This window comes from Diplotaxodon limnothrissa, linkage group LG6 (genome assembly GCF_057381915.1).
Source record: "Diplotaxodon limnothrissa isolate DT_005_m linkage group LG6, D_limnothrissa_male_GT1.1, whole genome shotgun sequence".
NCBI lineage: Eukaryota > Metazoa > Chordata > Actinopteri > Cichliformes > Cichlidae > Diplotaxodon > Diplotaxodon limnothrissa.
Genome location: NC_140601.1, coordinates 19,081,792 through 19,109,142, shown reverse-complemented (window position 1 = coordinate 19,109,142; position 27,351 = coordinate 19,081,792). Strand labels below are relative to the sequence as shown.

At 39.7% G+C, this 27,351-nt stretch overlaps 2 protein-coding genes across 4 annotated transcripts; one reads left to right on the top strand and one right to left on the bottom strand.

The window, feature by feature from the left end:
* Positions 1-3,257: 3,257 nt before the first annotated feature.
* On the bottom strand, positions 3,258-13,083 carry g3bp2a (G3BP stress granule assembly factor 2a). Of its 2 annotated transcripts, none has more exons than XM_085356907.1 (13): positions 12,914-13,083; positions 11,084-11,202; positions 10,921-11,002; positions 10,389-10,562; positions 9,906-9,996; positions 9,680-9,785; positions 9,382-9,562; positions 8,983-9,084; positions 8,353-8,455; positions 8,190-8,249; positions 7,948-8,079; positions 7,687-7,814; positions 3,258-6,552 (listed from the first exon to the last, which is right to left on the bottom strand). In XM_085356907.1, the coding sequence occupies exons 2-13, from the start codon at positions 11,176-11,178 to the stop codon at positions 6,280-6,282; spliced, it is 1,527 nt and encodes a 508-aa protein (XP_085213033.1). In that variant the 5' UTR covers positions 11,179-11,202; positions 12,914-13,083; the 3' UTR covers positions 3,258-6,279. The 2 variants fall into 2 exon arrangements, with proteins under 2 accessions (XP_085213033.1, XP_085213034.1); XM_085356908.1 differs by having other exon boundaries at positions 7,696-7,814.
* A 2,601-nt stretch (positions 13,084-15,684) lies between these two features.
* pkd2 (polycystic kidney disease 2) lies at positions 15,685-27,041 on the top strand. Of its 2 annotated transcripts, none has more exons than XM_085355819.1 (15): positions 15,685-16,582; positions 17,014-17,127; positions 17,811-17,944; positions 18,729-18,979; positions 19,081-19,305; positions 20,065-20,293; positions 20,378-20,548; positions 20,670-20,851; positions 20,951-21,071; positions 21,179-21,277; positions 23,298-23,419; positions 23,531-23,648; positions 23,798-23,958; positions 25,317-25,464; positions 25,856-27,041. In XM_085355819.1, the coding sequence occupies exons 1-15, from the start codon at positions 16,162-16,164 to the stop codon at positions 26,063-26,065; spliced, it is 2,706 nt and encodes a 901-aa protein (XP_085211945.1). In that variant the 5' UTR covers positions 15,685-16,161; the 3' UTR covers positions 26,066-27,041. The 2 variants fall into 2 exon arrangements, with proteins under 2 accessions (XP_085211945.1, XP_085211944.1); XM_085355818.1 differs by having other exon boundaries at positions 23,795-23,958.
* Positions 27,042-27,351: the final 310 nt, after the last annotated feature.

Below are 27,351 nucleotides of genomic sequence, written 5' to 3'. Positions count from 1 at the left end.
AAAGAAAGAATTGTATTTCATGGAACATTATATAGATCCAGGTCTGCTGAGTGGTGTGTGATCTGGATGAGAATAAAGAGGGGGAAAAATCTACAGGAACGCTGAGATAAGCATGACAATGTTCATTCAATTAGCTGTAAACATCTACACATGGATGTCTAGCTGCTTCCGGCTCACAATGAAGAGCCGGAGAGACAGCATTCAGCCAGAAGAGAACAAGTAAACCTTCACGCCACCAAATATCATTTCCCAACAAACACAACAGCACATGTTTGGCTGTTTAAATAAAGAATTACCTTTTAATTTTCCTACAGCAATGAAAACTGTTTCTGTAACTGTGTCTTCAGTGCCCTTAACCCCCATCTACCATCTGCTCTGATGGCCGGGTTCATTGTTACTGATCGTGCCCTTTATTATGTGTGAATCTTGATTTGCATAAATCTTGTTTCTAAAGCCCTGCGCACAGCTGCTTCCACACAGCACAGGCACCACAAACCGATTCAAATGCACCCAGTAATTCAGTGTCTTTAATAAACTTATGTTGAAATTAGTGAAGCAATCCAGTACAATAATATAAAAGCAGTGGAGTTTCATCATTGCACATCAGAGCCATGACACAAATGACAAAGCAAAAGCAACATGTGGTCCTCTAGTGTCTTTTAAAAGCTTCACACAGAGAAGCCTGGACACATTTTCTGTCAGCTATGGGAACGACAACACCTGCATCTTCAGAGGTTTACTAATCTACCAAAAATGAACTTATACATTTTAAATATGGATCTTTAAATTGTGGAACAATCACAGAATGATGTTCCTTAATGTAAAACTGCAAAGACCTGGAATATCTCATCGTCTAGAGTACACAATATCATAAAAAGATTTTAAGAATCTGGAGAAATCTCTGTACACAAGGGACACGGCTGAAAATCAGTCAGTCGGGATCAAAATAGGGAATCATTGCATGGGCTCAGGAACACTTCCAGACATTAACTGAGGTAAAAAAACAAAAAAAAAAACAAAAAACAAAAACATGGATGCCACATTCTCCAGACTCGGTTGAAAATCATACATCTCTGACTGTATTGAGGTGCTTTAGGTCCCATGAGATTAGCAGCACCATCAATGCTGAAACGTATATACAGGATTTCAACATAACCTCCTATCCAGATGACCTGTCTGTCAGGGAATGCCTTGAGTATTTCAGTAAGATGATACTAAACCTCATACTGCAGCATCTAATATAACAGCATGGTGTTGTCCACAAGTTTCATTGTACAATGACAATAACCGGTTGTTATTTTATTTTTTAAAGTAACCGAAGACATTTCTATACAAACAAGCTTTTAATTCATTTTTTTAATTGTTTCATATTATTATTTTATGTATCTTTCTGGTTTTATTGTGAAGCACTTTGTGATTTTTATCGGTGAAAAGTCCTATATAAATACATTTTACTTACTTACTATTCTATTCTATACCAGTAGAGGAGTCTGGGTGGCGAAGAGGCCTGGCAGCAGTCCAGATCTTTCACCAACTGAAAACAATTGGAGCATACCTTAATCCTTAAAAATTAAATTCCTTGAAAAAAATAAAGGAGCCTTGTACTGCTCTCCTACTGCCTGGATGTTTGGTACGCATGGTCCACCTCTGACAACAGGAAGGCTGTGCACAATGTAATTAACAATTCCCAAGAAATCACTGGCTCCTGTCTCAGGAAAACCAGGGTCATTACAGGTGACCCCTTGCACCACCAGTTTGACCCACTACCCTCTGGTGAGCGTCCAGGGTCACTAACAGCTTCTTCCGATGGGCCACCACACCTTACCAATCTGAGCCACGGTCTCATCACTCAGGCCACTCACAAACAGACTCTTGCCTTTCTCTTGTTTTGTATATATTCCTCTAGATTATATATACACATTATTTCATTTCATAGTTACTTTTGTATTTCAGCTGCTCAAAGCACTGCCCGTCAAATAGGCCCAAGGTGCTTAAAACATTCCTCAGAAATTCTGGTCCATGTTGGCGTGATGGCATCAAACAACTGTTGCAGAGATGATCTGAGATTTTCATGGCATCAGAAGATGGGTACGATGTGGTCTTAAAAAGATGGACTCGGGTAGGCTGTGGCATTTAAACAATGCTCAGTTGGTAGTAAGGGGCTCAAAGTGTGCCAAAAAAGAACCTGAACACTCTTACACCACCAGCAGCAGCGTGGACCATTGATACAAGGCAGGATGGATCCATACTTTATGTTGTTAACGCCAAACCCTGAACCTACCACCTAAATATCAGGGTACAAATTGAAACCCGTCACGTCAGGCAATATTTTTTTAACACCTTCTGTTGTCCAATTTTAGTTCCTGTTCTTAGGTAACAGGACTGGCACTTGGTCTGGTCTTCTGCTGCTGTAGCCCGTCTGCCTCAAGGTTCGACATGTGTTCACAGATGCCTTTTGCACACCTTTGTTTTAATGAGTGGTTATTTGACTCACTGTTGTTCCTATCAGCTCAAAGTAGTCTGACCCTTCTACTCTGACGTCTGGTATCAACAAAGTATTTTCACCCAGAGAACTGCTGCTCACTGGATATTTTTCTCTTTATTGGCCCATTGTCTGTAAACCCTGGAGGTGGTTGTGTGGGAAAGTTGTAGATTAACTGTTTCTGTAATACTCAAACCAAACCGTCCGGCACCAACAACCAAGCCACGTTCAAAGTCACCTTTCTTCCTCATTCTGATGCTCGGTTTGGGCTTCAGCAGGTCGTGTCTACATGCCAAAATGCACTCAGTTGCTGCCTTGCGACTGGCCGAGTAAATATCAGCACCAAGAATAACGTAGCCAGGGACTGTAATATAATTTAGCAATCCTAATAATAGAACTAATCAGTTTTAGTATTAGGATTAAGCAGCAGGAAACTGATGCATGGGTGGAGTTAACAATTCCATCTATCGCTCCAGTGTTACAGATACTAAAAATGTTAGCTGACAGCCATCAACCACTTACAGAAACTAACAGGAAAAAACTGGAAGAGAGAAAAATGAGTTTGTATGAGCGAGCTTAAGACTTTCTGACACCTTTTAAGGCTATTTTGAGAAGCAATTTTGCAAGAAACTTTACAGGGAGTCTCTCTTTTCCTCCACAACCCTATGTTTAATATAGTTTGTGTTTGGAGGCTTAAACTTTACACGGCCAACGAGGGGAGTCTCCTGTAAACATGACAAACGGTATGAGCGGTGATGTTATCAGTAGTTTATTGTATGTTAATTCCAACACATTCAAAATGGAAAGGAAGAAAGAAAAATAAAATAAGGACCTAAACGTTAAAAAAAAAAAAAGGGGGAAAAAAAAGTCTCCACCTACAACAGTTTTGTAATAGCAACAAGGGTAAACACAGTAAAATGAAGATGGCAGCCAAATGTTTACCACACTTGCTAAAGCCAAGAAGATACTTCTATTTCCATTAAAAAAAAAAAAAAAAGGGTTGGAATGATTTACAATGAGGATCCATTAACTGCACTTTTAAATCACAGAAAAATAAATTAACACTTTTTCTTCCTTTTTCCTTTCGAGGATCCTTTAAAGTTTCGAGAGGGATGAGTCGTTAAAGACCTCAGCGAGAAAAGAATTACCCATCTATAAATTTCTACCTTCGAACGTTTTACCACCACTGACATGGAGAAAGCACGAGATCGGTTTGAAAGCATGATGGCTCTTCTTCACCACTCTCTTCATTGACCGTTGCTGTAAAAAGTATGATTGCAGTCAAGTGCCCGCGTTAAGCAATTACCTGACAAATAGACATTTGGTGGGGAGGGGGTGGGTGGGCTGAGGCACTCGAGGACCAAAGAGCTGTCATTTTTCTGCAATGTTAGGTCAAAAGCTGTTACCAAGTTTAAAGTTTAAAAGCCATTTCCACATCTGAAAACATACCACAAAATTACCAAGCATGACTGTGAAAATCTACCTTGACGATACCATACTTATTTACCACGTCTTGTTTCAACTGCGAGTGAGAAGGAGAGATTTCACACTAATTACGAAGAGCAATTTCTTTTTTGCAGCCAGATGAGAAATTTGGAGAGGTTGTTGTGTTGAGACTGACGAGATTGTCCCAGAAATGTTGGAAATAGTGCAAAACCACCAGACAAGGAAGACCTCATTAGTATATTTGTCAAGAAAAATGCTACATCATCATTTTACTTCCCGTTTCAGTGCAAGATAACAAAAGAAAAAAAAAAAGAAAAACACGTTTTCCTTTCCAGCCGAAACCAAAAGGTCTTCCCTCCCTTAGAGTGGTAACAAAAAAAAAAAGAAAGAAAAACGCTAATGGTCAAGGAGGAGCTGACATGTATGGCATTCAGATAACTCAAAATATGCACAGTGAATAATCAGCATATGAAAATACAAATGTTTTAACGCTAGAAAAGTGAGTGCAGTTATTTGCTTGTCTGTAGGCTGGAGGGGACCGACGAGCCCCACGCATACAGATCTTTACAAAAATTGTTGCTGAGGAAAAAAAAAAAAAACAACAGTCTGACAACTTGTGAGTCCAGGGGTCAACCCGATTGCTGCCATGAGTCGATCAAAACTACGGCCAGTGTCTGAATTTTATTCTGAGACATCGCCGAAGCGTCAGTTCAATGAAATCGTGGTCGTGCGGAGCTATGACCTGTTAAACCAAAAGACCAAGAATTCACTGCCACCATTTTTAATGTACCTTGTTTTTTTTTGGAGGATGAAGTTCTTCAGATGTGGGGCTGCACCTCTTTGCTGTTTTAACAAAACAGAGCATGAGGCCCCTATTGTCTCTACAAAACCCACGACATACAATTACAACAAATGTACAAAACTCACAGCAGATTATCTGTAGTAATAAAACAGTATGGAAAATGAAATATGCACCTGAAAAACAAATCTTATGAATACTGCAAGTATTTTTTTTTTCCCCCCCAAAATCTGCTCTCAGCAGATACCAGTTCAAAAAAAAGAAAGAAAAGAGCAGCTGTGTAGCAGCCCCAAACCACTTTTAGCTTTAGTAAGACTGGAAAAGGTGAAAGAGAAGGCACCATCATGCTTTTATCAAGTCGAGAGAGAAATGGATATACACAGAAAAGCGAAACATACAGTAAACTATGATTTTTGCTGTACATTTATTCAATTACTCCGCACTTAAGACAGGAAGGGAGGGAAGAGGGAGAGAGGTGTTGACCATCCCAGTTTCGCAGTCTAGCTGGCAGGACTTAAAAAAAAAAAAAAAGAAAAAAAAACTAAACACTCAAGAGGGGATCAAGAGGGGAAAAAAAAAAAAAAAAAAAAACCAAAGAAAGAAAACAGAACAAGAGCAAGCCGCCATCATTATTACTCTTCTATTGTTCAGCTTTGTTTCTCATTTATCCTTTGTTTCCTCACTCATCGGGTGTAAGTCCAGGATTAGAGGATTTTTTTTGATTCATAAATGAGAGAAAAGTGTCATGTAGATTTGTTTATCTTGTCCATCCAGCAGTAATCGAAAGGTTGTTTTGGGTCAAAAATGTGAAAAGTACATTGGTCACAGCCGACAGGCTGCGAGTGAGGCCTGCTCCGGTTAAGTCGTATCGCTTTGAGACAAAACAGGTCTCTCCAGCTGCGTCCCGAGCATGGATGTCAACGTAACATGACAAAAGTACCCATTAGTGCATATTGATGAGAGCATTATGCAATTTTGAAGCAGTGGTCTCTCAAAAAAGAAAAAGTAAAAGGCAAGCTTTCCCCCCAGGAACTGCACAGAACTTTGCATCTCACTCTTCTCGACCTGTGACGGGCAGAAAACCATACCATATAAAATGTGCAATAGAGGGGAATTCTTGAAGCAGCGCCCCAGTTAAGTCAAGGCATATATAATCTCTTTTGATGGGCTGTATTATTGTGGTTAAGTCTCATCAGTCCCTCCTAATGTGGCAGATTACTCCTGGTTGGTTTGCCTTTTTTTCCTTCTTCTTCTCGCAAATTTACAAATTAAAGTCTGCGAATTCTTGAGAAACCTGAAAAGGATGCTCAGCTCACAACTAATAAGCGACATTTTTTTGTTTGCTTATTTTGTTTTGTCTATTTCACAAACAAATGGTTGACAGGCTGTGTCACATTCCAAAGCATAGAGGGAACAAAAAAAATAAAATAAAAAACCAAACAAAAACAAATATATACTTTTATACATGAAGATTTCTTTTCGTTAACGAGAACGGTTGAAGATGAAGAACACGATACTACTTCCACACTTGAAGTGAGGAGGGGCGCTCTTTTCAGCGACGAGGGGTCGTGAAGCGGCCCTCTCCCTGGCCACTGGAGCCCCTTCCAGAGCCCATGCCGGGTTTGGGGGCCATGCTACCACGAGGCGGCGGTCCCCTTCCATCACGCATCATCCCGCTTCCCACGACGCCTCGTGAACCTCCGGCACCCCGATCGTTGCGCCTCATGTCCCGACGTTCGTCTCCCCCACGGGTCTCTCGTTCACGCACTGCTCTCGTCTTCTTCTCCTCCACGTTCAGACGCACCTCGCCTCGAAACATGATGGGCTGCAGGGAAAATTAAGAAGGGCACGGTCAGTTTCACTTTGCTCCTCTCCCAGACTATTTAAGCATTACTCTCCAGGTCTGTTTCATTCAGGTGGCAGTGACCCAGAGTGAAAGGACACTGGTGAGATTGACATTGCTGCCAACTTGAAAAGCGTGTTTTTAAGGTTTATCCTTACCACCTCACTGACCAATAAAACCCCACTATTACCTGCTACTGTGTAATGGCATCAATTTCGATATCAAATGCAATTTCCTGGATTTTTCTTGTCTCGTGGGCATCACTGATAACCCCAGCCTCAAACAGCAAAATCTTTCCCCACCCCATAAAAAGGACTCTTGAGCATGTCTGCAGGACTGGTTGAGGCAGAGCTGCCATTTTTGTTCACTCCCTGAAAATATGATTCTTTACACCTGCACTTATGCGTCTGTGTGCTGGATCTTCTCCACTGTGTCAAAATGGCCACTCTTTAACTTGAACTCCAATTTTGTTAAAGAAGAGGCAAAACCTTTTGACTGGGTTTGGTGGTGTGCAGACATTTTGTTACTGTGGTCCCCCAATTTTTAGTGGGCAGGCATAAGGTAGTGCAGAGACTTCAGGGAATTGCAGTAACACATCTGCTTATCGTCTCATCATGGATTCACAGAGAAAACAAAACAAACATGTGCTAGGCTGGATGTCACAGATTCAGGATTGGACACTGATAAAGACCCATGATGATGCTTGGCCAGTTTGACAGCAGAGTTGTGTTTTGTCTGTCAGTGGCTAATTTGCAGATGCACTAGTGCAAGCAGCCAGAACAAGATTTTTCACAGAGCCATCAGGAAGAGAACAGAAAGTCTGAAACCAGTCTAGACACACTCAAGGAAAAGACCCTTGAAGTTTTTTTCCTTTCTCTGGGTGGAGACACGATAGCAATTTGACTTCGTCATCTTGCTTTCCTCTTTGCATATTTAAAATCTCAATATGTGACTGACAGGACAAGGGATGCAAACAAATATATCACAGAAAACAATCAGTATGTATTCAATCTGAGCACGTAGGTGAACCCTAGCATCAAATGAAATGTAGCAATGCGTGTCACCAAAATCCACCACCAAATGAAACAAAGTGGGTAATGAAATGTTGATACATGCCCCTTCTACCTTGGCCCCCAGGATTCTCTGCACAGGCTCCGAATCGTCAAAGACAACAAATCCAAAGTTAGGCAACTTCCCACCAACGCCCTTGGTGTTGATTCGCAGTTCCACCACAGTTCCATATGCTGAAAGATCAGGGGATAAATTAAAAAAATAAATAAAATAAAAAATTCATCAATTTTGAATATTTTTTTTTAATGTGGAAGAAAATAAATATATTAAAAAAATAATTATATATATATATATTTAAAAGCATACTCATAAAAAACTCTTTGAGCTCATTTTCGTCAATGTCATGTGGAAGATTGCCAACAAAAAGCTGGTGGCTGTCAGGGTACCGAACAATTCGCCTGCTATCCATGTCACCAGACTCTGAATCGCCCCTGCTACCTGCAAATCAGAACAACAGGCAATGAAAATGTAGAATCACACATCGGATCAACAACTGAAAAATGTTCTCAGTAAGAAATAAAACAAGTGCTTTAAACAGTAATATTTACCTTTGTTCACAAAACTCAAGTGCTGTTTTCCTGTTTGAGAGTCTGAAGAAGCAACGCCATCTAAAAAGCAACACAGACGTACAGATAGTATAAATAAACCAGATTTAAACAAAAAACCAAAACAGAGGAATCTTCAATCTGAGGAGGTCGGTGTTAGCATTACCAGATCTGGGACCCCGTGGAGTGAAGGGTGGTCTGTCGCGAGTGCGCTGGTCTCTGGGGCGAAGAGGTGCCGTCTGTGTCTCCGGCTTTGCATCGGCTCTGGGCTAAACAAGGCAAATGAGAAATTAATATCATCTCAGCTTTATCTAGGATCAGACAGAAATCTGTCCTTTTGTGCTGGGGCTGTATGTCATTCTGATCTTTTCCTGACAAAACTTTTCCTTTTTACTGGTTGTTCAACATATTGGTTGTTAGCATTCAAGCGGTTGCTTCAGGTTTTAAAGAATTGCTGAATTTCCTCCATATTTTCCTTGAGGAGACTGCATATGCTGAATATGCCTGGTTCCAAATGAAAATTTTTATTTTGTTTGCCGCATGAAATCGGAAAAGTCCAAACACGTGTTAGTGTCCTTTTCAATGAGCAGAGGTCATTCACACATGTGTACCAAAGTTATTGCTCTTCTTCATCACAAACATTCAATGTGATGCACGTTTGAAATGAGCACTGCAAGAGACTTCTAAGAAGGGCCTACACCTATCAGAGGGGCACCTACAGTATCTCATTATTAAGGTTTAATTTACAACAAGCTCTCTTGGTTTTTAAGTTAATAAACTCATGGTAGTTATTTACCTGTGAGCTTGGAGCCTTAACAACATGGGGTGAGATTCCAGAAGAGGTGACTGTGCCAGAAGGAGGCAGGTTTTTACTGGTCACCAAGGCCCAGGAGAAAGGCTGTTAGGAGTACAGTAACGCATCATTAGGGCTACACTGATAATGCTCAACAGCCACACTGTCATATCAATGTTTGTAACTTTGATTAGAGCGCATTAGTGCCATGTGGATTCTGTATCGTCCTGCTCTGTGCATCTTAACATTACAAAATGCATTGTTTTTCCTTCTGGCTTTAAAACTGGATCACAGTAAAGTTGTTATTCTCTAAAATGTTAAATGCATCACTTTAGATTCAATGAACTTGTATTGCCCCTTGTAATATGAGATGGAAACCACTAAGAAGTAATTTCTCCTCACCTTGGGAGGCTCCAGGGTGTTTGGTGGAGACTCCACAGGGACTGGTGAGGGTGCCTTCTCCTCCATCTCTTCAAGAACCTTCTCCTCGACCTCGGGCTTCGTCTCCTCTACCTTGGGCTCTGGTTCGGGTTCCGGCTCTGGCTCTGGAGCTGGTTCTTCCATGGGCTCTTCAACTCCGTTGCTGCAGACCACAAATAAGGAAACATGAAACAAATGTGTCACCTCTGCAGACGGATCATATTTGAGAGACTTTCATCTTACATTTGATTGCACCGAGTTCTAATCAAGTTCTGTGTACCTGACGGGGTGAGGTTCATAATAGGTGCTGCTGTTTGGGCTTTCCTGAAGTGGTTCAGGGGAAGTCGGCCTCTCCTCTGGCTCCTCTTCAACCTCCTCCTCCGATTCTGCAGAAGCAAAATAGTTAAAAAAAAACAAACAAAAAAAACAAGAGCACTTTAAAATATGAACATCTACTTAAACTCACTAGTTTTAAGAAAAAGAAAAGTCACTCATGAAAATCTCACCCTCATCAAGCTCAGCTTCGGAGTCTCCAAAAACCTCATCCTCATAACAGAAGATGTCATTGTGGACGTAGAACTTGTTCGCCACTGAACCCTGAGAACATGAAAAAAAAGAAGAAAAGAAAAACTGTTTAATATTTATACACAAACGGCACATGTTACAGTACTTCATGTATATCTTTTCAATTAGGCTGGTCTTGTGTAGCCCTGATAAGAATTTATTAGTCTTTGTAGGTTTTCAGTCATCCAGGTCATGGTGGTTTAAGGATCTTGGAAAGAAAGCAACTGTACTTTTCATAAGTAGCGAGTTTCATAAAGATATTCATCAATTATTCAGAACTGAAGATGCCTCTTGGATGAGAGGTGAAATGTCATCACAAAACTTCTAGTCGCTTTCTTTCCAAGATCCTAACACTATTTACTTATTCCCTTTATTGTGAGGCCACTTTGAGACAAGTGGGAGCACCAAGAGGTAGAAGCACTCACCTCTGGAGCAAGCACAAACGTTTGCATGAACTTCCTCATGGGTTGACCATTGTTCGACAGTTCTCCGAGGACTTGTACCACCACTCCATCGCTCAGTGTGGCATGAGCATCCACGTGCCTGATCTTTGTGTGGCATTCACTAAACTGCAGCGACATGACCTTCTTGTGGATTTCCTAAAATATGCAGGGAGGGGAGAAAAAGAAAAAAAAAAAAAAAAAAAAAGAGAAAATGAAGGAACTAGGAAAATAGGAATCTTATTTCTAGACTCTCAAACTTTTAATTACTAATTTGGCAGGTTAAAAATCAGCAGAATTTACCCAGTGTGTTTTAATTTTATAAGTATACATCAGCTCAGGATGCAAGATGGTATTTTTACCTCTGGTAGTTTAATAATACCATTTTTTTTTTTACTTCCCCGTACATATATTCTTTGCAGACAGCGACTTATTTAAAACGTTTAAATTCCATTAAAATGACATTTCACTAAAATTAAGTATTACCCCATTAATGAACTGGGGCTACAGTACCTACCGCTTGCCCATACACTGCTTCTGCCAACTTTCCACTTGGGTCGAGTCCTCCATGAACGTAGGAAGAATTCCTCCCGTAAAACCTAATCGCAAGTTAAAAAGCATCATTACCCATGCACAAATTTCCCATCAAATAGACTGTCATGTAAACATTTTGCAATTACCTGTGCAGAAAATCTGGTGCTTTGTTTAAGAGTGTGTAATACTGCCTCACAAACTCCCGCCCTACAAGCAGGGGACTTGGCTTCTCCATCACCATTTCTTTGGTAAACAATATTAAGTGCTGAAATGAAAAAAAAAAAAACAACAACAAACAAAAACAAAACAAAAAACGACCAGGATTTAGTTATTATACCGTGAAGAGCATGCATTTAAACATTCAGTTGGTGATTACACATACCCTAAACCACATTAGAAAAAGTGAAAATATTTAGTTTGTGGAAAAACATCGTGGAAAGCCTACCACATAATACTTAAGATAACTCAATACTATTAAACAACACCGTGCATAACTAAAAAAACAAACAAAAACAAAAAACAAAAACGGCCATATATTTTTAGCAACACTCAAAATTCCTCCACTAGGATTACATCTGCATTTTACAGCACTGGCTTAAGCTAGGCAGTCATAATAGAGTGGCAACCGAGTGACGGACACAGAAAATGAAGTTCAGAATCAGTTAAAGCGCATCGTGCATTGTTTGCGGTCAGGCCATTTTAAGGAAGTCCATGTTGAGCACACGCAGTTGCAGTGCCTGAGGTAAACATGGATGTATCTGAGCAGCAAGTACAGGAAGTACAGAAAGGTCTCCTCTTTGCTAGAAAAGAGCTTCGTTTTCGTCGTCTAGGCCCACGTTTCATCAAACCAACATTAACTCCATACCAAAAGCAAGACAGTTGACTGTTTAGCTGGCTGGCTAATACACTAGCCGACATTCAACTGCGCCATCACGTCTATCCAATGAGACAAAGAGGGAAACCAGCTGATGATTAAAAAGGGAAGCTAGTAGTGCAGGTGCTCTGGTTAACGAGTGGAGAAAGCCAGCGAAACTACCGCTAAATTGAGTTGCAACTATACATCACGTTCATGTGTTATATCTGCGTAACCATATGTAGATGAGTGGCCTGCTATAAAGGGCCCTTTCGTCTAACCACATTTTGTCATCATTCACGTTTATCACGTTAACAGACGGATCCAAAAACAGCACCGTATGTGCGCCAGTTCTAGAAGATTAATGAGCACTGAAACGTCGTTAAGCTGACACACGTTATATAGTGAACTGAATGAATATGAATGCCACTACCGGCCTCTTTGCTGTCACCGTAAACTGCTAACACGAGCCCAGCAAACTGAATCGAAACTCAGAGCCTGCGACACTGCTAACTGGCTAACACTAGCGTTAGCTGACTTGTGGCGTCGTCGTTTTTTCTTTCGACAGGGACCACTTGTTCAGACAGCGGGCATATTTCATTTACACGCAACCCTGGAAAACAGACAACATCCACACATACATACAACTAGCAGGCTGTTTGAAGGCAGAGCTCGGGTAAATCAAGCCGACCTGATGTTAAGCCCGGCGTTAGCAATGGCTAAGGCATTTGCCATTGTAGTTAACCAACAGAGAGGTTCCACTACTGATACTATTCACTCACTCTTTTAAAATTTGTTACAAAGCCCAAGTAAGATAAAGCTCCCTCACACTTCTATTAGCCAACGCCTGAGTGTCCAGCTATTATCAATGAAACAAGTTAAGAGCTAATGCTAGCTCTCAGAGACAACAAAGGAAGACGATTTAACTAACTTGATTCAGAGTTAAAACGTCTAACCACACAGCTAATGTGGAATATTTGCACAATAATGACACATTTTAGTCGCCAACTCTGAATTATTACTGGCTGTAATCGATTGGAATAGTTGCGGTGTAACTACACAATGCAGCTAACATTAGGCTAGCTGATGCTGTAACCATTAGCTTAGAGGAATGCTAACTTACCTTGTGAAAGACCTATCTATGTAGACAGAATGGTGTGTAATAAATAATTATGAGCAACCGACTGTAAAGGGTTCTGAATTACAGAAAATCCCAAATGAGATACTGTGCGATTTCCCACGCTGCTCTCACTGACAGTTTATGATCTCTGCTCTACCAGAGATTGAAGATTTAAAGCGATAGCTTCGATTTATTGTTGTACCCCTGCAATCCGGGGCTGGGAACCCCCATTACACAAATTCAGCCAATGGACTGATTACACTGGGCAACAAAGAGAGTGACGTCAGATAAATAACCACGCCCCTACAAAACTATCCGCAAACGTGTGGAGCGTAATTGAAACGGTACTCATGGACAGGAGTGTTTTTAAACTCTTTAGTTGCCCTGCATTGAGGTTTTTGCGGTGTTTTGATATCGTCTATGTTGATATATACGTAATTGTCTGTAGCATGCATACTGCATGCATAATAACATGCATACTGTATACTGTTTAAACGTGCATATCAAATCCATAATTCTGTGATTACAACGCATTCTTTTGGTAAAAATCTCATTACAAACCAGTTCTAACTGTGAACAACTTCTTCTCCTTATTCTCAGCTGTTCCATTTAGGGGGTCCACCTCTAATTCTCCTTATCACTAGTATCCTCTTCTGTCACACCTACCCTCTGCATGTCCTCCGTTACATCCATGAATCTTTGCATATTCAACAGTACTCTGTCCAACATATACACTATCCATCTTCTTCATATATCCGAATCATCTCAGCCTTGCCCATTTATCCTCGTCTCCAAACTGCTCAACCCGAGTTGTCCCTCTGATGTACTCAGTTTCTATCTGGTCGCTCTCAAGAAAATCTCAGCATCTTTAGCTCTCCCACCTGTACGTTGGTTACCTGTCGTTTTCTTAGTCCCACCATCTCCAAACCACATATCATAGAAGGTCTCACTACCATGCTGTAAACCTTTCCTTTCACTTGCCACCACCCTCTGTTCTCTGTTCTAGGTATTTAAACTCATCCACCTGCTCCCTATTCTCACTATTGATTACAGTGTTGTCTGCAGGCATCATAGTCCATGAAAACCCACCTGACAACTATAGAAGAAACTCATCTCTATCAGTCGAAAGATGACATAATATTTTTCCAGTACACCAGGGCAGGACCGTTTCTCAGTCAAAGTTGTTAGTTTATTTTGATTTGTGTGCACTGACTGTTCTGCTCTAAGATGTTTACTGTATGTTTCTCTGTCTTCGGATTAATTACCTGTGGAGACAGAGCAAAAGAAAGCTTTGTGAAACTTAACTGAGACTTGACACCAAAAGTGAGGTTATTTAAACCGATGAAACAACAGTGAAGCATGATTTCTGACATTTAACTCTATCTTTGATTTTGGGTTTCCCAAAAGTGGATATTAAGCACCACCATGTGGTCAAACAGGCTTAATGCCTGTTACTGTGGGACATTTTTTTCTTTGCTGGTAAAAAAAAAAAAAAAAAGAAAGAATAAAAACCTGCACAAAATGTAGGGAAAGGTTAAAAATAATAAATCTTGGTTGCTTGGTGGTTGATATATGTGTTTTGTCACTGACGTAAATAGAAACAAAAGCTTGATTTAATACTTTTACAATGTTTCTTAAAACAGTTTGGTTTACTAAATTTAGGTGAATAGGCAAAGTTTTGCTGATTTGATGTTTTAAAAAATATATAAAGTTAAAGTCGAAATAATTATTTTGTAAGATGGGTGACTTGTACATTTTTAATATCTACAATCTGGAAATCAGACAAGCTTGTTTTTTTAATATCATACATCTTTGTTTTTAATTTAGGATGTATAGTGCAGAGAAAGTCAGAGCCTGATCATCGGTGCATTATACATGTAACACCTCCATTATCATGGCTTACTAGAGTGCTGGAAAGACACAAAATAAAAAATCTGAAGTTGCATTTTTTTAACCTCCAAAAGTATTGAGAAAATTTTTTTCCATAATGTTTGGACACATGAAAACACATAATACAAATTAAATTATATAATAACTAACAAAATGGAGAGCAGACCGTAGGTTAACATCATTACCTAACTAAACAAAATTACTGAAACCATGTTTGTTTGTGGAGTTTGTTTTTAAATATGTGCTTGAGATTTTAGAGTTGTTGTTACACCCATGTATAACTACAGAAGCCCAGTGTGAAAGCACGTTATTACCAAAGGGTCAGCTTGACCAATTTACGGCCATGATCATGCATTTTATTTAGAAGCTAAAATGCAGCAGATCAAATATAGTTCCCGCTGATTTTGACGGGGTTTTTTGTTTGGTTTGGTTTGTTTTTTGCATGTGGAGCACTGAAATTTCTGACCTCCTGTCAGTACGCTCCTCTTAGCCCAGTGCCTTGTTGCCATAGCAACCACAGACCCAAACACGCAGCGCTTGTGTAACTTTATAAATAAAACCTGTGTTACATTTTCAGTAAGTGCAAAGCTTACTGGTTGTTAAAAGAAAGCTAAAAAAAAAGTTTTCAAATAAAATTACAACTTTTTTTCAAATTCTGAATTCTGGGTTTTACTAATTAAATACAACCCTACACCTTTTACACGCTGTAAATCCAAACAGTGAAATCTTGTTAAGTTTTATTAAGACATTGGGGTTAAAACAATTATATCAATTTCATTAAAAAAAAAAAAGTTCCCCCTGTGGTATTTTCCATCCTTTACTGCGACGCCATGACTTCTACTGTAACCCGAGTCCAACCCAAGGAGTTTTTTGGGGAAGAGTAACAAGAACAAGATGGCTGTCCCGGGATGAGAAAACTATATTCTTTTTTTCACGTAAACACGGCATTTTAATGCAGCGGACAGTTCAGTCCAAATACCTGTTTATCTAACAACTTTAACCACTTTAAAGGCATCACTTTGAAACGGACGTCGTTTTTCACGGGACTTTTCGGGAAGTTTCTAACGGTTTGTTGAGGGTGGAAACTACTGCATTAGCTATGAGGAGCAGGACATCGTTACTGAGATCTCTTTACCGTGAATTTTACGCACACGGCAAGGTTTTGTGATCTCATTCAATTGGCCATTTGACTAATTTTCTGCTTTATTTGTTTGGTTGTTTTTTAAGGCGTTTAACAGTTTAGTTTGTCACCTCTGAAAGCTTCAGTCACTGCTGTTTATGGGTAACATTTAGCTTTTTCGCATGCCCGCACCATATTATAATAATAAAATACATAAATAAATAATAATAATAGCTGGACCATGAGTTCATCTCGAGTCAGACCCCAGCAGCTGCCTCAGAGCCAGGCTGCTAGGTCGGCAAACAAACTCGACTCAAGTGAAGGGATAGAGATGGAGAACATCCAGCATCAAGACCTGGGTCTCGGTGGAGTCGTAGGCACCCCGTCCCCACCTTCGCGACAGGCGTGGAGCCGGGATAACCCGGGTTTTGAACCAGAGGACGAGATCATGGAAGCAGACTGGCCTCAAGCGAGTCCCGGGAGAAGGTCGGCGTCCACGACCTCCGGCAGCAGCTGCAGCAGCAGCGGTCTGGGTAGCTACAACCGTGGGGGCAGCAGCACCAACATCCCCCGAGGAGGACTCTATCCAACCCCGACTTTGGAGCAGCAAGACAGGCATGGGCACCCCAGCTGTCTGAAGCAGATACTCCAGAAAATCAGAAGTAGGTGACGATTTTTTATTCTTATTGTAAAGAATAACGCCAAAAAAACTTGTACGGTTCACTGACAGTCATGCTATTTTTTTTTTTACTAAGTGTTATTTGTGTTTTTACTTTGTAACTGTTAATAAAGACGATGCACGCATAATAAAAAACAATACTTTATTTTCGTCCATTAAAGTAAGGAATCACATATATGTTTGAATTCTGTATGACCACCGCTTTCTTCTCTATTGTTATCAGTAAATCTGAGTTCAATAATTGCACTAATATTGTCCTGATGTGTCATAGCCTTTATTTATCTCATGTATATAAGGTTTTATGCAAAGATGGAAGCCTCGAGTGTTGTCACTCTTCTAAACTTTCCTGAGATAGTTGCACATTTTGTCTCTGTGTAAATGTTGCACGTTAATAGTTAACTGTTTCCTTTGTAGTTCTGTGGGGCACAGAGCTGATGGAGGAGAGTGACAGCAGTCGAGAAAGATACCTCAGGAATGTACTGAGGGAGATGCTCACATATATCGCATTCCTGATCACCATCTGTATCTGTAAGTAAACATGCGAGTCTTGTTGTGTCCTTTAGGAGTAGTTCCTCAGAAGTGACTTATTACTTTGATCATTATTAAGAAATACTTAGGAGATCCCCCTGATAGATAGCATAAATTAAGCTCCAGATAACAGTTGTGGACTGAACTGAGAGTGACTCATGGACAGCTGTTTAAAATGTGGCATCTGTCCTGTTGCTGAAAATTTACTTTCCATACTCACAGCTTAATGAGTCTGGCAGAAAATCTAAATTTCAGCATTTGTCAACGGGCATAAATTCAAAAAACAGCACAAATTTCAAATGGCAAAAAGAAGTGGCATGTTTGGGAAGAAAGTTAAAATAAAATAAAAAGAACTCATAGTAAAGTTTTCCCTTCTCTCTTCTTGCTGCAATAAAAAATGCCAAAGTGTGGTTTAGGGTGGATCAGGAAATGATTTCCTGGCAGACACCATTAAGGCTTATTTTGCCAGCCTGAGCCCGACTGTTAAAGGCATTTTCCAGAACTACTGAAAAACTGCAGAGAATAATAATGCATTACAAAATTAAAAGTAGATTCAGCCTAATTTTGAATTTAAATGTTCATAGGGTCCTTACACAGTCAGAGTGCATGTAAACTGTGTCATTGATGCTGGTGCTAATAGAAATTTCCTTCTCTTTCCTGTCATATCCTGATTTGTTCTGCAGTGACCTATGGGATGGTGAGTGTAAATATGTACCATTACACCAAAGTCATGTCTCAGCTTTTCCTGGACACGCGGCTGTCTGCCGGGGACCCCTCTACTTTTAGGAGCCTGTCAACCATGGAGGATTTCTGGAAGGTAAAGTGTAACATTCATCCTGTCGTTGATGTCTTTTACTTTTCTGCAGTTTTGTTATCATTTCACAACATCTCAAGAAAGGAAGGTCATGTTTAAAGGAGTACTTTAAAGTCAACTTTTTCAACTAATGCTTATTTGCTCCCTACTGATGAGATGCATTTGAAGTTTCTGATTTTGGTGATTTGGTGATAGTGGTGATTTTAATATTCATGTCTGCTGTGATGCTAAATCCCTGGTCAAGGACTTTCTAAATGTTAATGACTCTTTTAACCTGACACAATGGGTCACTGTCCCCACTCATGAAAAAGGACACATACTGGACTTGGTCCTATCCCAGGGGTTGTATTTGTGCGTTACAGAAATATATTATTTGTTTAACAGCTTCAGTCATCGTTGTTGTTTTTATTCGTTGTTGTTGTTGTTGTTGTTTTTATTGCATCATTGTCGTGCATTTTCCTTGTTTAGTTGCTCTTTAGTTTGTATAGTACTTTGTATATGTAGTATGAGCTGTTGGAAATGTGCTATATAAATAAGTTTGACCTTGATCTTTAGTTTGTGTTAAGCTAAGAAACTTTAACTTTCGGTTCATATTTATCAAATACATGTGAGTGTGGTGTTGATCTCATCTGTGAACTATTTCTTTATTTTAAAAGTGCATGGCAGTTTTAGTCTTGTGAAGTTGGTGTCCATCAGTTCAATCAGTGCAAACTTAGTAATAAACCACACTTTTGATTACAAGAATTAAAGATCTTTCTTCATGCCTTTGTCTGCCCTATACTCTCAGTTCACAGAGGGACCTTTCCTCAATGGCATGTACTGGGAGGTGTGGTACAATAATAAGAGCCTGCCAGAGAATCAGAGTCTTATCTACTACGAGAACCTCCTTCTTGGGGTGCCGCGCCTCCGACAGGTCAAGGTCCACAATGAGACCTGCTCTGTCCATGAAGATCTGAGGGATGAGGTCCAGGACTGCTACAACCTATACACCCTGACCAATGAGGATACTGCCCCCTTTGGTCCCAAGAATGGAACCGCGTAAGTTCATGAGTTTAAATTGGTTACATAAATATGTATCATATGGGATGCAGATATATTACTATCTACATCCTGTATGTTTCTCTCTTGGCCTCTGTCAGGTGGTTGTACACCCCAGAAAGCGAGATGAATAGCAGCAGTTACTCAGGTCAGGTGTCTAAATATGGAGGTGGAGGATATTACCAAGACTTGTCTCGTACCAAAGAGGAGTCAGCCATCCAGCTGCAGGTTCTGAAAGATCACTTGTGGCTGGACAGAGGCACTAGGGCAGTCTTCCTCGACTTCTCTGTCTACAACAGCAACATAAATCTTTTCTGCATCGCCAGGTAAGAATCAATAGCCTTGTCATAAATTATAATGTTGGGTTGTAACAGATTTATTGAGCTGAAACTAAAATAACAAAACTACAGATAACATACTTTGAAATCATTATTATAGTTAAACGTAGGTACAAATATCTTCAAGAAAATGCCTAATTTTAATGTTTCCTGAGTTTGCTACTGAAAATTCACAATTTGAAAATAAAACAAAGTAAATCTAAAAATAAATTTGCAGTTTTAATTGCAGCACAGAATAAATTTACTATAGACCCCTCTTTTTAATATATCATTTTTTAGATTTTCCTCTTGTATGACTGGACTATTAGTTTTAAGGTCTTTATAAGCAGAAATGGTGAAAAATGCCCTTAGGTCAAATTGCCTATTTTTGGATTCGATTCTTGAATTTAAACTGAATTTAACAAAAAGTAAAAAGCTTTTAGTATTCTGTTAACTAAAATGTGTGTGGTAGCATATGGTTATCACCCGGTGCCTATCCACATTACTTTGCTGAACCTCAATGGTGGTGACTAGTATGGATGTATACACATGGCTAAATCCAAGAAGGAAGTTGCTGAGGAAAATACTCACCAACTTAAATCTACTTTGCCTTCCATTGTTAATGAGGATTAGAAAACCTAATCATGCTCCTTCCTGACTTATCATCAGCCAGATTCTTGATTTACACACTTTAGTTTGATTTGTTTCCACAACATAACAATGCCAGCTACCGTTGCAATAGCTGACTAAATGTGGTGCATTTGTCAGGTTGCTGGCAGAGTTCCCTGCTACTGGTGGCGTAGTGACCTCTTGGCAGTTCCAGACGGTGCGACTGATACGATACGTGTCCAGCTGGGACTATTTTGTTGGGATGTGTGAAGTGGCTTTCTGCCTATTCATTCTCTATTATGTGGTGGAGGAAGTGTTGGAGATCCGCATCCACCGCCTACATTACTTCAAGAGCCTGTGGAACTGTCTCGATGTTCTTATTGTCACGGTGGGCATCAAGGTTAATTTTAGGATGATTACAAATTTGATTTGATTTGATATTCACAGACTTTCACTTGTTTGTTTCTTTCAGTTGAGCATTGTTGCTATTATTATGAACATAACGAGAACAGCCATGGTTGGAAACCTGCTGAGAGGCCTGTTGGAGAACCACACTGCTCACCCCAGCTTTGAGCCTTTAGCCAACCTGCAGGTTCAGTTTAACAACATGGCTGCGGTTATTGTCTTCTTTTCCTGGGTCAAGGTAAAAAAAAATCTTCTTCCTTTACTTCATTATTCATCCAAGAGACCTTCAAGGAACACTTAGTGGAATTCACCAATGCAGCAGAGTCGACTAATGCGAACACTGTCTCACTTCCTCTCAGCTTTTTAAGTTCATCAACTTCAATAAGACCATGAGTCAGCTGTCCAGCACCATGTCTCGCTGTGCCAAGGACCTCATGGGTTTTGCCATCATGTTCTTCATCATTTTCTTGGCTTACGCTCAGCTGGCCTACTTGGTGTTTGGAACTCAAGTCAACGATTTCAGCACTTTCCAAGCCAGCATGTAAGAGCCTTGAAAATTTAGCTAATGAATGTAGGAACACCTCAAACCAGTGTTATTTCCTATTGTTGTTTAAAATGTTTTATTTGTTTGTTTGCATAGATTTACCCAGTTTCGTATCATTTTGGGAGACTTTAACTTCTCAGAAATTGAAAAAGCTCATCCAGTTGTTGGACCTATATACTTTACAACCTTTGTCTTCTTCATTTTCTTTATTCTCATGGTAAGTAGAGAATCCACGTGATTTGTTAAATAAGTAACCTTTGTTCTGGGTTTTAAAATTAATGCTCAGTTATCCTACAATATTTTCTCTCTTTATTTTTTACATAGAACATGTTCTTGGCTATTATCAATGACACATACTCTGAGGTGAAGGCTGACATGTCCCAACAGAGGTCTGAGATGGAAATGACAGACCTTATTAAGAAGGTATTGAACAACATTTCTATTTCATTGTTATTTGTTATTAAGGCAGATTTCTTTTAAATTGGTTTTGGCTTTGATAATAATAATAATAATAAGTATAAGCATGTACACCTGAAAGTGTGATTTCTTGGGTGTGACTGAATCTTAACAGGGGAAGTATTATGACACACTTTGTCGTCTGTTGTATATTTACTGTGATGTTGTTTGATGCTCATATTAAAGATCAGTTAGGCCATGTCCTCTCACCTGAGCAGGCACCTTGGAACGAATCTGGGCTGTTATGTCGAAGCTGGTATCTAAATAAATAGGGAGAACCATGACTTTCATTTCATCAGTTAGTGGGAAGTAAAAACTCCAGACATCAGAGCTGTGAATTTGGATGTGGCTGAGATGGGGGCGGGGCTTTAAAGCACAACTTCTGTCTTCAAAGAAATGCAAAGAGCAGCCAGTCAAAAGAAATTAAGTTTCATAATGATGATGTTATGCGGAAAATGGGCAGACATCAGGTCTTGCTGTGGTGCATTCAAGTGTAAAAACTCTGCTTTGTAGTTTTAACAAAAAGACTGATGCTTTTCTCTTGAATCTATCTGAACCATGTGTGGAGTGTTGGGTGGGCAGTATTTTCTGCTTTTTGTGAGGTTTTTCAGGCTTTCCTTGCTGAGAAAAAGTGGTAGGACTGCAGTTATGTGTTTCTATTGCTGTCCAGAGGTGGCAGAAGTACAGACATTCTGTACTTAAGTATAACTAAAGGGTATTAAAAAATATTCCAGTAAAAGTTGAAGCATTGAGTCAACTTCTTTATTCAAGTAAAAGTAAAAAAGTACAGGCTCTAAAATGTACTCAAAGTAGCTCTTTGAAGGACCTTTCTACCAGTTATTTTTGTGCTAAGCTAACTGAACCTTGTATTATACTAATGGTAAATGGCCTGTATTTGTATAGCGCTTTTACTAGTCCCCTCTAGGGACCCCAAAGCGCTTTACACACCCAGTCATCCACCCATTCACACACTGGTGGAGGCAAGCTACAGTTATAGCCGAGGCTGCCATATTGCGCCATCAGCCCTTCTGGCCAACACCAATAGGTGAAGTGTCTTGCCCAAGGACACAACGACAGACTGTCCGAGCCGGGGCTCGAACCGGCAACCTTCCGATTACAAGGTGAACTCCCAACTCTTGAGCCACGATCGCCCTATGTATAATGTAATTATAAAATAATATTAGTACATAGAAATACAAACTTTATTTCATTCTACATTGTATTTCTAATAAAGGTACTCAGAGTATAAAAAAATAGCACTATTTTCTGTTTCCTCCATTGTAGAGACTTTGCCTCTAAACTAGAAAATTAGTAGGGAAGAGGCTAAAATGGGATTCAGCAGGTGGGAGAACCTTTAAATCCACCACAGTACAGCAAAGTAACCTGTTTATCCCGCACTAAACTGCAGAGTCTTTTCATTCAATCTTTAAACAACACATTTAGTCTCCCTCTGTTTTTTGCAGCATGTATAACAATGTGAAAACACATGTCACATGGACAGACACGATATTTGATTTTAAAACAAGAGGACTTACATGTAAGCTTTAAAGTTCCAGTTTATGATATCCCACTGAGCAGTCCTTACATTTAAATCCAACCTCGTCTTCCTCTCCTGTCTTTCTTATCTTTCTCCATCTTTGAGTGAAGTTAGCGCTTTCTTTTCTCTCCCTGCTGGACGTTTAATCAGAATCAGAATAACTTTATTATCATTGTCACAGGTACAACAAAATTAAAAGTGGTCCCCGATCAGTGCATCTAGCAACACACTGTGTTTGTTTCAAAATGTAGGGAGTGAAAGTAAAAAGTTGTCAGAAAAAAGACCTACTCAAGTAAAGTACAGGTACCTGAAAATTCTACTTAAGTACAGTAACGAAGTATTTGTACTTTGTTTCTTCCCCCCTATGTCGCTGTCAGTATATTATGGAAGAGACTCATTTATATTACTGTAAATGTAATTTGAAATATTTCTCTGGTTTCCTTCCCCCAGAGTTGTAACAAAGCTTTGATGAAGCTGAGACTAAAGAAGACAGCGGTAGATGACATCTCAGACGGTTTGCGTCAAGCTGGGGGGAAACTGAACTTTGATGAACTCCGTCAGGATCTAAAAGGGTGAGGAAACTCTAATTCTGCTAAAATCCCTCAGAGTTGTTGTGCTCAGTTTGTTGAATATAACACTCATGCAGCCTGTCTTCAGTGTGTACTGTCTCTTAATTTCATCAGAAAGGGTCACACAGATGCAGAGATTCAGGCCATCTTTGCCAAATACGATCAGGATGGTGATCAGGAGCTGACAGAGCATGAACACCAGCAAATGAGAGATGACCTGGAGAAAGAGAGAGTGAGTGAAGTCCCAAGCTTTTATTTTTACCATTTGGTAAAACAAGAAAAGAGTGTTATTTCAGTAACTGATCAGACAATCTGCACATAAGTGCAACAATGCAGCCACAACAGCAGATGTTCAGTGTGTCTCTGCTCATACGCTAGGAGGACTTGGATCTGGAACGCAGTTCGCTGACTCGACCCAGCAGTGGGCGGAGCTTCCCTCGTACCCAGGATGACTCAGAGGAGGACGACGATGAGGACAGTGGTCACAGCTCTCGACGTCGTGGCAGCAGCTCTGGGGGTGTCTCGTATGAGGAGTTTCAAGTGTATGAAGTTTTTTTTTTTCCTTCCTCAGATTTATCAGTAAATGATATTTAAAGAAATAATAATAATAAATAAACTGCTGGGCAGACTCAGTTAGTAGAGAAAGGACCATGGTGATAACTGGATGTAAGCATGGAATGAAGTCTAATTGATGACAGTTTTTGGTGATTGTGAAACATTGGAACATCCTGAAGTATAGGTTAAACTTGCGCAGCATGAAAACATTTTGCCAGGAACAAATAATTATTTTTTAAATATATTTTTATTATATTAATGAACACATAGTCTTGACAGATTTCCTAAGAGTGTTGGACAGACTAAAGGCGAAGTTTATTGTCAATTCCAGAAACTAAAACAACAACAACAAGAAGCTGCAAGTTCAAGTTTAGATCTAAGGTCCAGATTTATTACAGATTTGTTAACTGTCAGTATTTATTATAGTAAGTTAAATATTTATTCGTAACAGTAGCTGTGTCTGTCAGTGAACTACAACTCTACTGTATTAAATTTATGTGGTTGATGACAATAAATAGATATCAATCAGGCATAACATAATAACCAGATGCCTAATATTGTTCCCCCCTATTGAGACATGGACTCCAATAGACCCCTAAAGGTGTGGTATCTGCAGATTCGTTATGTTCTGTTAGTCACGAGGTGCAGCCTCCATGAATCGGAGTACTTTGTCTAGCACATCCCACAAATGCTTGATTAGACTGAGATCTGGGGAATTAACTTATTCAGTAATTTGAGCTATAGTAGCTCATCTGCTGGATCAGATCACACCACATGCATCGGGCCAGCCTTCACTCCCCACATGCATCATTTTGGCCTTACCATCTATCATCCTGTCACTGGTTCACATTGGGCCACTTTTGATAGTTACTGACCACTGCAGACCAGGAACACATCACAAGAGCTGCAGTTTTTGTCCAGCTTGTCCCTTGTCAGACTCACTCATATCTTTATGCTTGCCTATTTTTTGTGCTTCTAACACGTCAATTCTGAGGACAAAATGTTCACTTCCTCCCTAATATATCCCACCCACTAACAGGGGCCATGATAAAGAAATGCCCGATCGGTGTATATGCAGCACTGGACATTAGCGAAACTGCATCTGTATTACTGCAGATGTGTTAGCATCGTCCCTTTGCATATCTGCCAACACGTGCTGTACACAAAGACTGATAATGTAATAATGATTTAATTTTGTCATCAGCTAAACTCATCAGCTAATGTTGGCAGGCAAAAATGGGTATTGTGTGTCACGTCGTAGTATTTCATGCTGTTCTGAGTGATAGCAGCTGCAGCGCTATATGACATTTAACAACAAGAGAGAAAATCATTCTTTGTTGTGCAGGCTGGTGAGACGCGTGGACAGGATGGAGCACTCTATCGGCAGCATAGTGTCGAAGATCGATTCAGTGATTGTCAAGCTGGAAGTCATGGAGAGAGCTAATCTTAAAAGAAGAGACGTGGTGAGCAGGCTGCTGGATGGAGTCATGGAGGTGAGGTGTTAATATGTTATTATGTTAATAATGTTATCACATGACTGAATGCGTCATTTGTAGTGTTGACTTATGGCTGAATTGCACCCTGCAGCTCCCCTCAGTTGAGTTTTAAAACAGTATTCTAGTTTTTGAGGTTTTTAGGTATTTTTTATTGTTTGGTTCATCACTCTCAGTCACTCCCTCGAACAGTGATGAACACTGTGGTGAACACTATCGAACATTTAGGATTTAAGCAAGAGTCTTTTTTTTTTTTAAATACTTGCCTTACATTCAGGAAGAAGCTCAGAATGAGTTATTATAAGTTAACTGGATAAACTCACGAGATGAATACGTGTGGGTTGAGCTGACGTTAACATAGTTTGACATTTAATCTGTTTCCGTTTGTCAGGATGAACATCTGGGGCGGGACACAGACACACACAGAGAGCAGATGGAAAGGCTCGTCAGGGAGGAACTGGAGCGCTGGGAGTCCGATGATATGGTCTCACAGGTCAGCCACCCACAGCCGGCCACTCCTGTTGGCCCGCGGCCTCGCCCTTCCTCGTCCTTGTCCACCGACGGCCTCGACACAGGCGTGAATGGGAGCAGCCATGTGTGAAGACTTGGCATGCTGAACTCTGCAAAGAAACTTTATTGGATCCTAACTTAATATGTGGGTCTTTGTTTTGCAGCAGAATGTGCTAAAGCTCATGGAAGGTGTTTAACTTACTCGACATATTAGAGAGGAAGTCAAATGCACCTCACCTGGTATACACAAATGCACTGAAAGAGAGAGGCTGTCACATGCAAAGGGTCTTTACTCAGTCTCACGTATTATTTTGACAGATGACGAAAGGTAAACAAAACAGAGAAGGTGCTGAGGAACAGTGAAGGATTTAATCATTACACCACAGTATTACACACGCATGTACCAGCGAGCAAGTATATTCAGAATTCAGTGTATGATTTTAATATTACATGCTTTCGATCGCTGTATGCACAATTATTAGCATTTACACAAAAGCCCTTTCTATGAATAATAATGTTGCTGATTACTTTTTTCATCATTTTAATATGCAGTAGGTACAAGCGTGGCACTTCCTGTCACATTTACTCATCCTTCCAATGAATTAGCTTATCGTTTTATGATACATATTGTAACTTTAAACAAACTTCGATTTGGAGTGCATCCAGTGTTCATGGGAAACCCATGCATTATTTTTCCTTTTTTTAAAAAAAAAAAATCTGTTGTGCCAAATAAAGTGTTATCAAAATACATCAGGGGGACTTTACTTGGTTTTATCTCACTTTACAAGAAAACATATATATAAAAAGAGAGAGAAATCACATATTATATACAGTATTACAGATGAGTCATTATTTCAAAGCAGAATCAAATAATAGTCATACTGTCTACTGATCTGAACAGAAAATAAACTGCACCCACAAACTTCCCTGAGACTGGTTCTGTTGGAGGTTTCTTCTTGTTAAAAGGGAGTTTTTCTTTTCCACTGTCTCCAAGTGTTTGCTCATAGACGGTAATGTGATTATTGGCTTTTCCTTGTATTATTTGTAGGTCTTTACCATACAAATTAAAGCGCTTTGAGAAAACTGTTGTTGTGATTTGGTGCTATATAAATAAAATTGGAGTGAACTGAAAAGTAGGCCAAAAGTCATTTTGGATTTGTCTAAGAACGAGAAAGTTTAGATGCAGCAGTTTTAGTACATTGACATTTATTTGCAAATGATGTTAAATTAAAAGATATTTTACACATTTTAAGGTTTTCAGTAACCAAAATTTGGTTTGTACTTCAAATTCTTCCATATACACTGATTTAAAGTTACGCAAAAAAAAAAAAAAAAGTTTCTTATTTCAGGAGAATTTATATCATGGTTTTGGTGTGT

What these genes read in the sequence shown, in the direction of transcription:
- pkd2 (XM_085355818.1), top strand. Translation starts at nt 16,162, where the DNA reads ATGAGTTCATCTCGAGTCAGACCCCAGCAGCTGCCTCAGAGCCAGGCT. An exon ending in TCTTCTTTTCCTGGGTCAAG is followed by an intron (nt 20,549 to 20,669) that starts GTAAAAAAAAAT and finishes ACTTCCTCTCAG; the next exon opens with CTTTTTAAGTTCATCAACTT. An exon ending in TGCTGGATGGAGTCATGGAG is followed by an intron (nt 25,465 to 25,855) that starts GTGAGGTGTTAA and finishes TCCGTTTGTCAG; the next exon opens with GATGAACATCTGGGGCGGGA.
- g3bp2a (XM_085356907.1), bottom strand. Translation starts at nt 11,178, where the DNA reads ATGGTGATGGAGAAGCCAAGTCCCCTGCTTGTAGGGCGGGAGTTTGTG. An exon ending in TCCACGGGGTCCCAGATCTG is followed by an intron (nt 8,250 to 8,352) that starts GTAATGCTAACA and finishes GTTGCTTTTTAG; the next exon opens with ATGGCGTTGCTTCTTCAGAC. An exon ending in TGGGGGCCAAGGTAGAAGGG is followed by an intron (nt 6,553 to 7,686) that starts GCATGTATCAAC and finishes TTTTCCCTGCAG; the next exon opens with CCCATCATGTTTCGAGGCGA.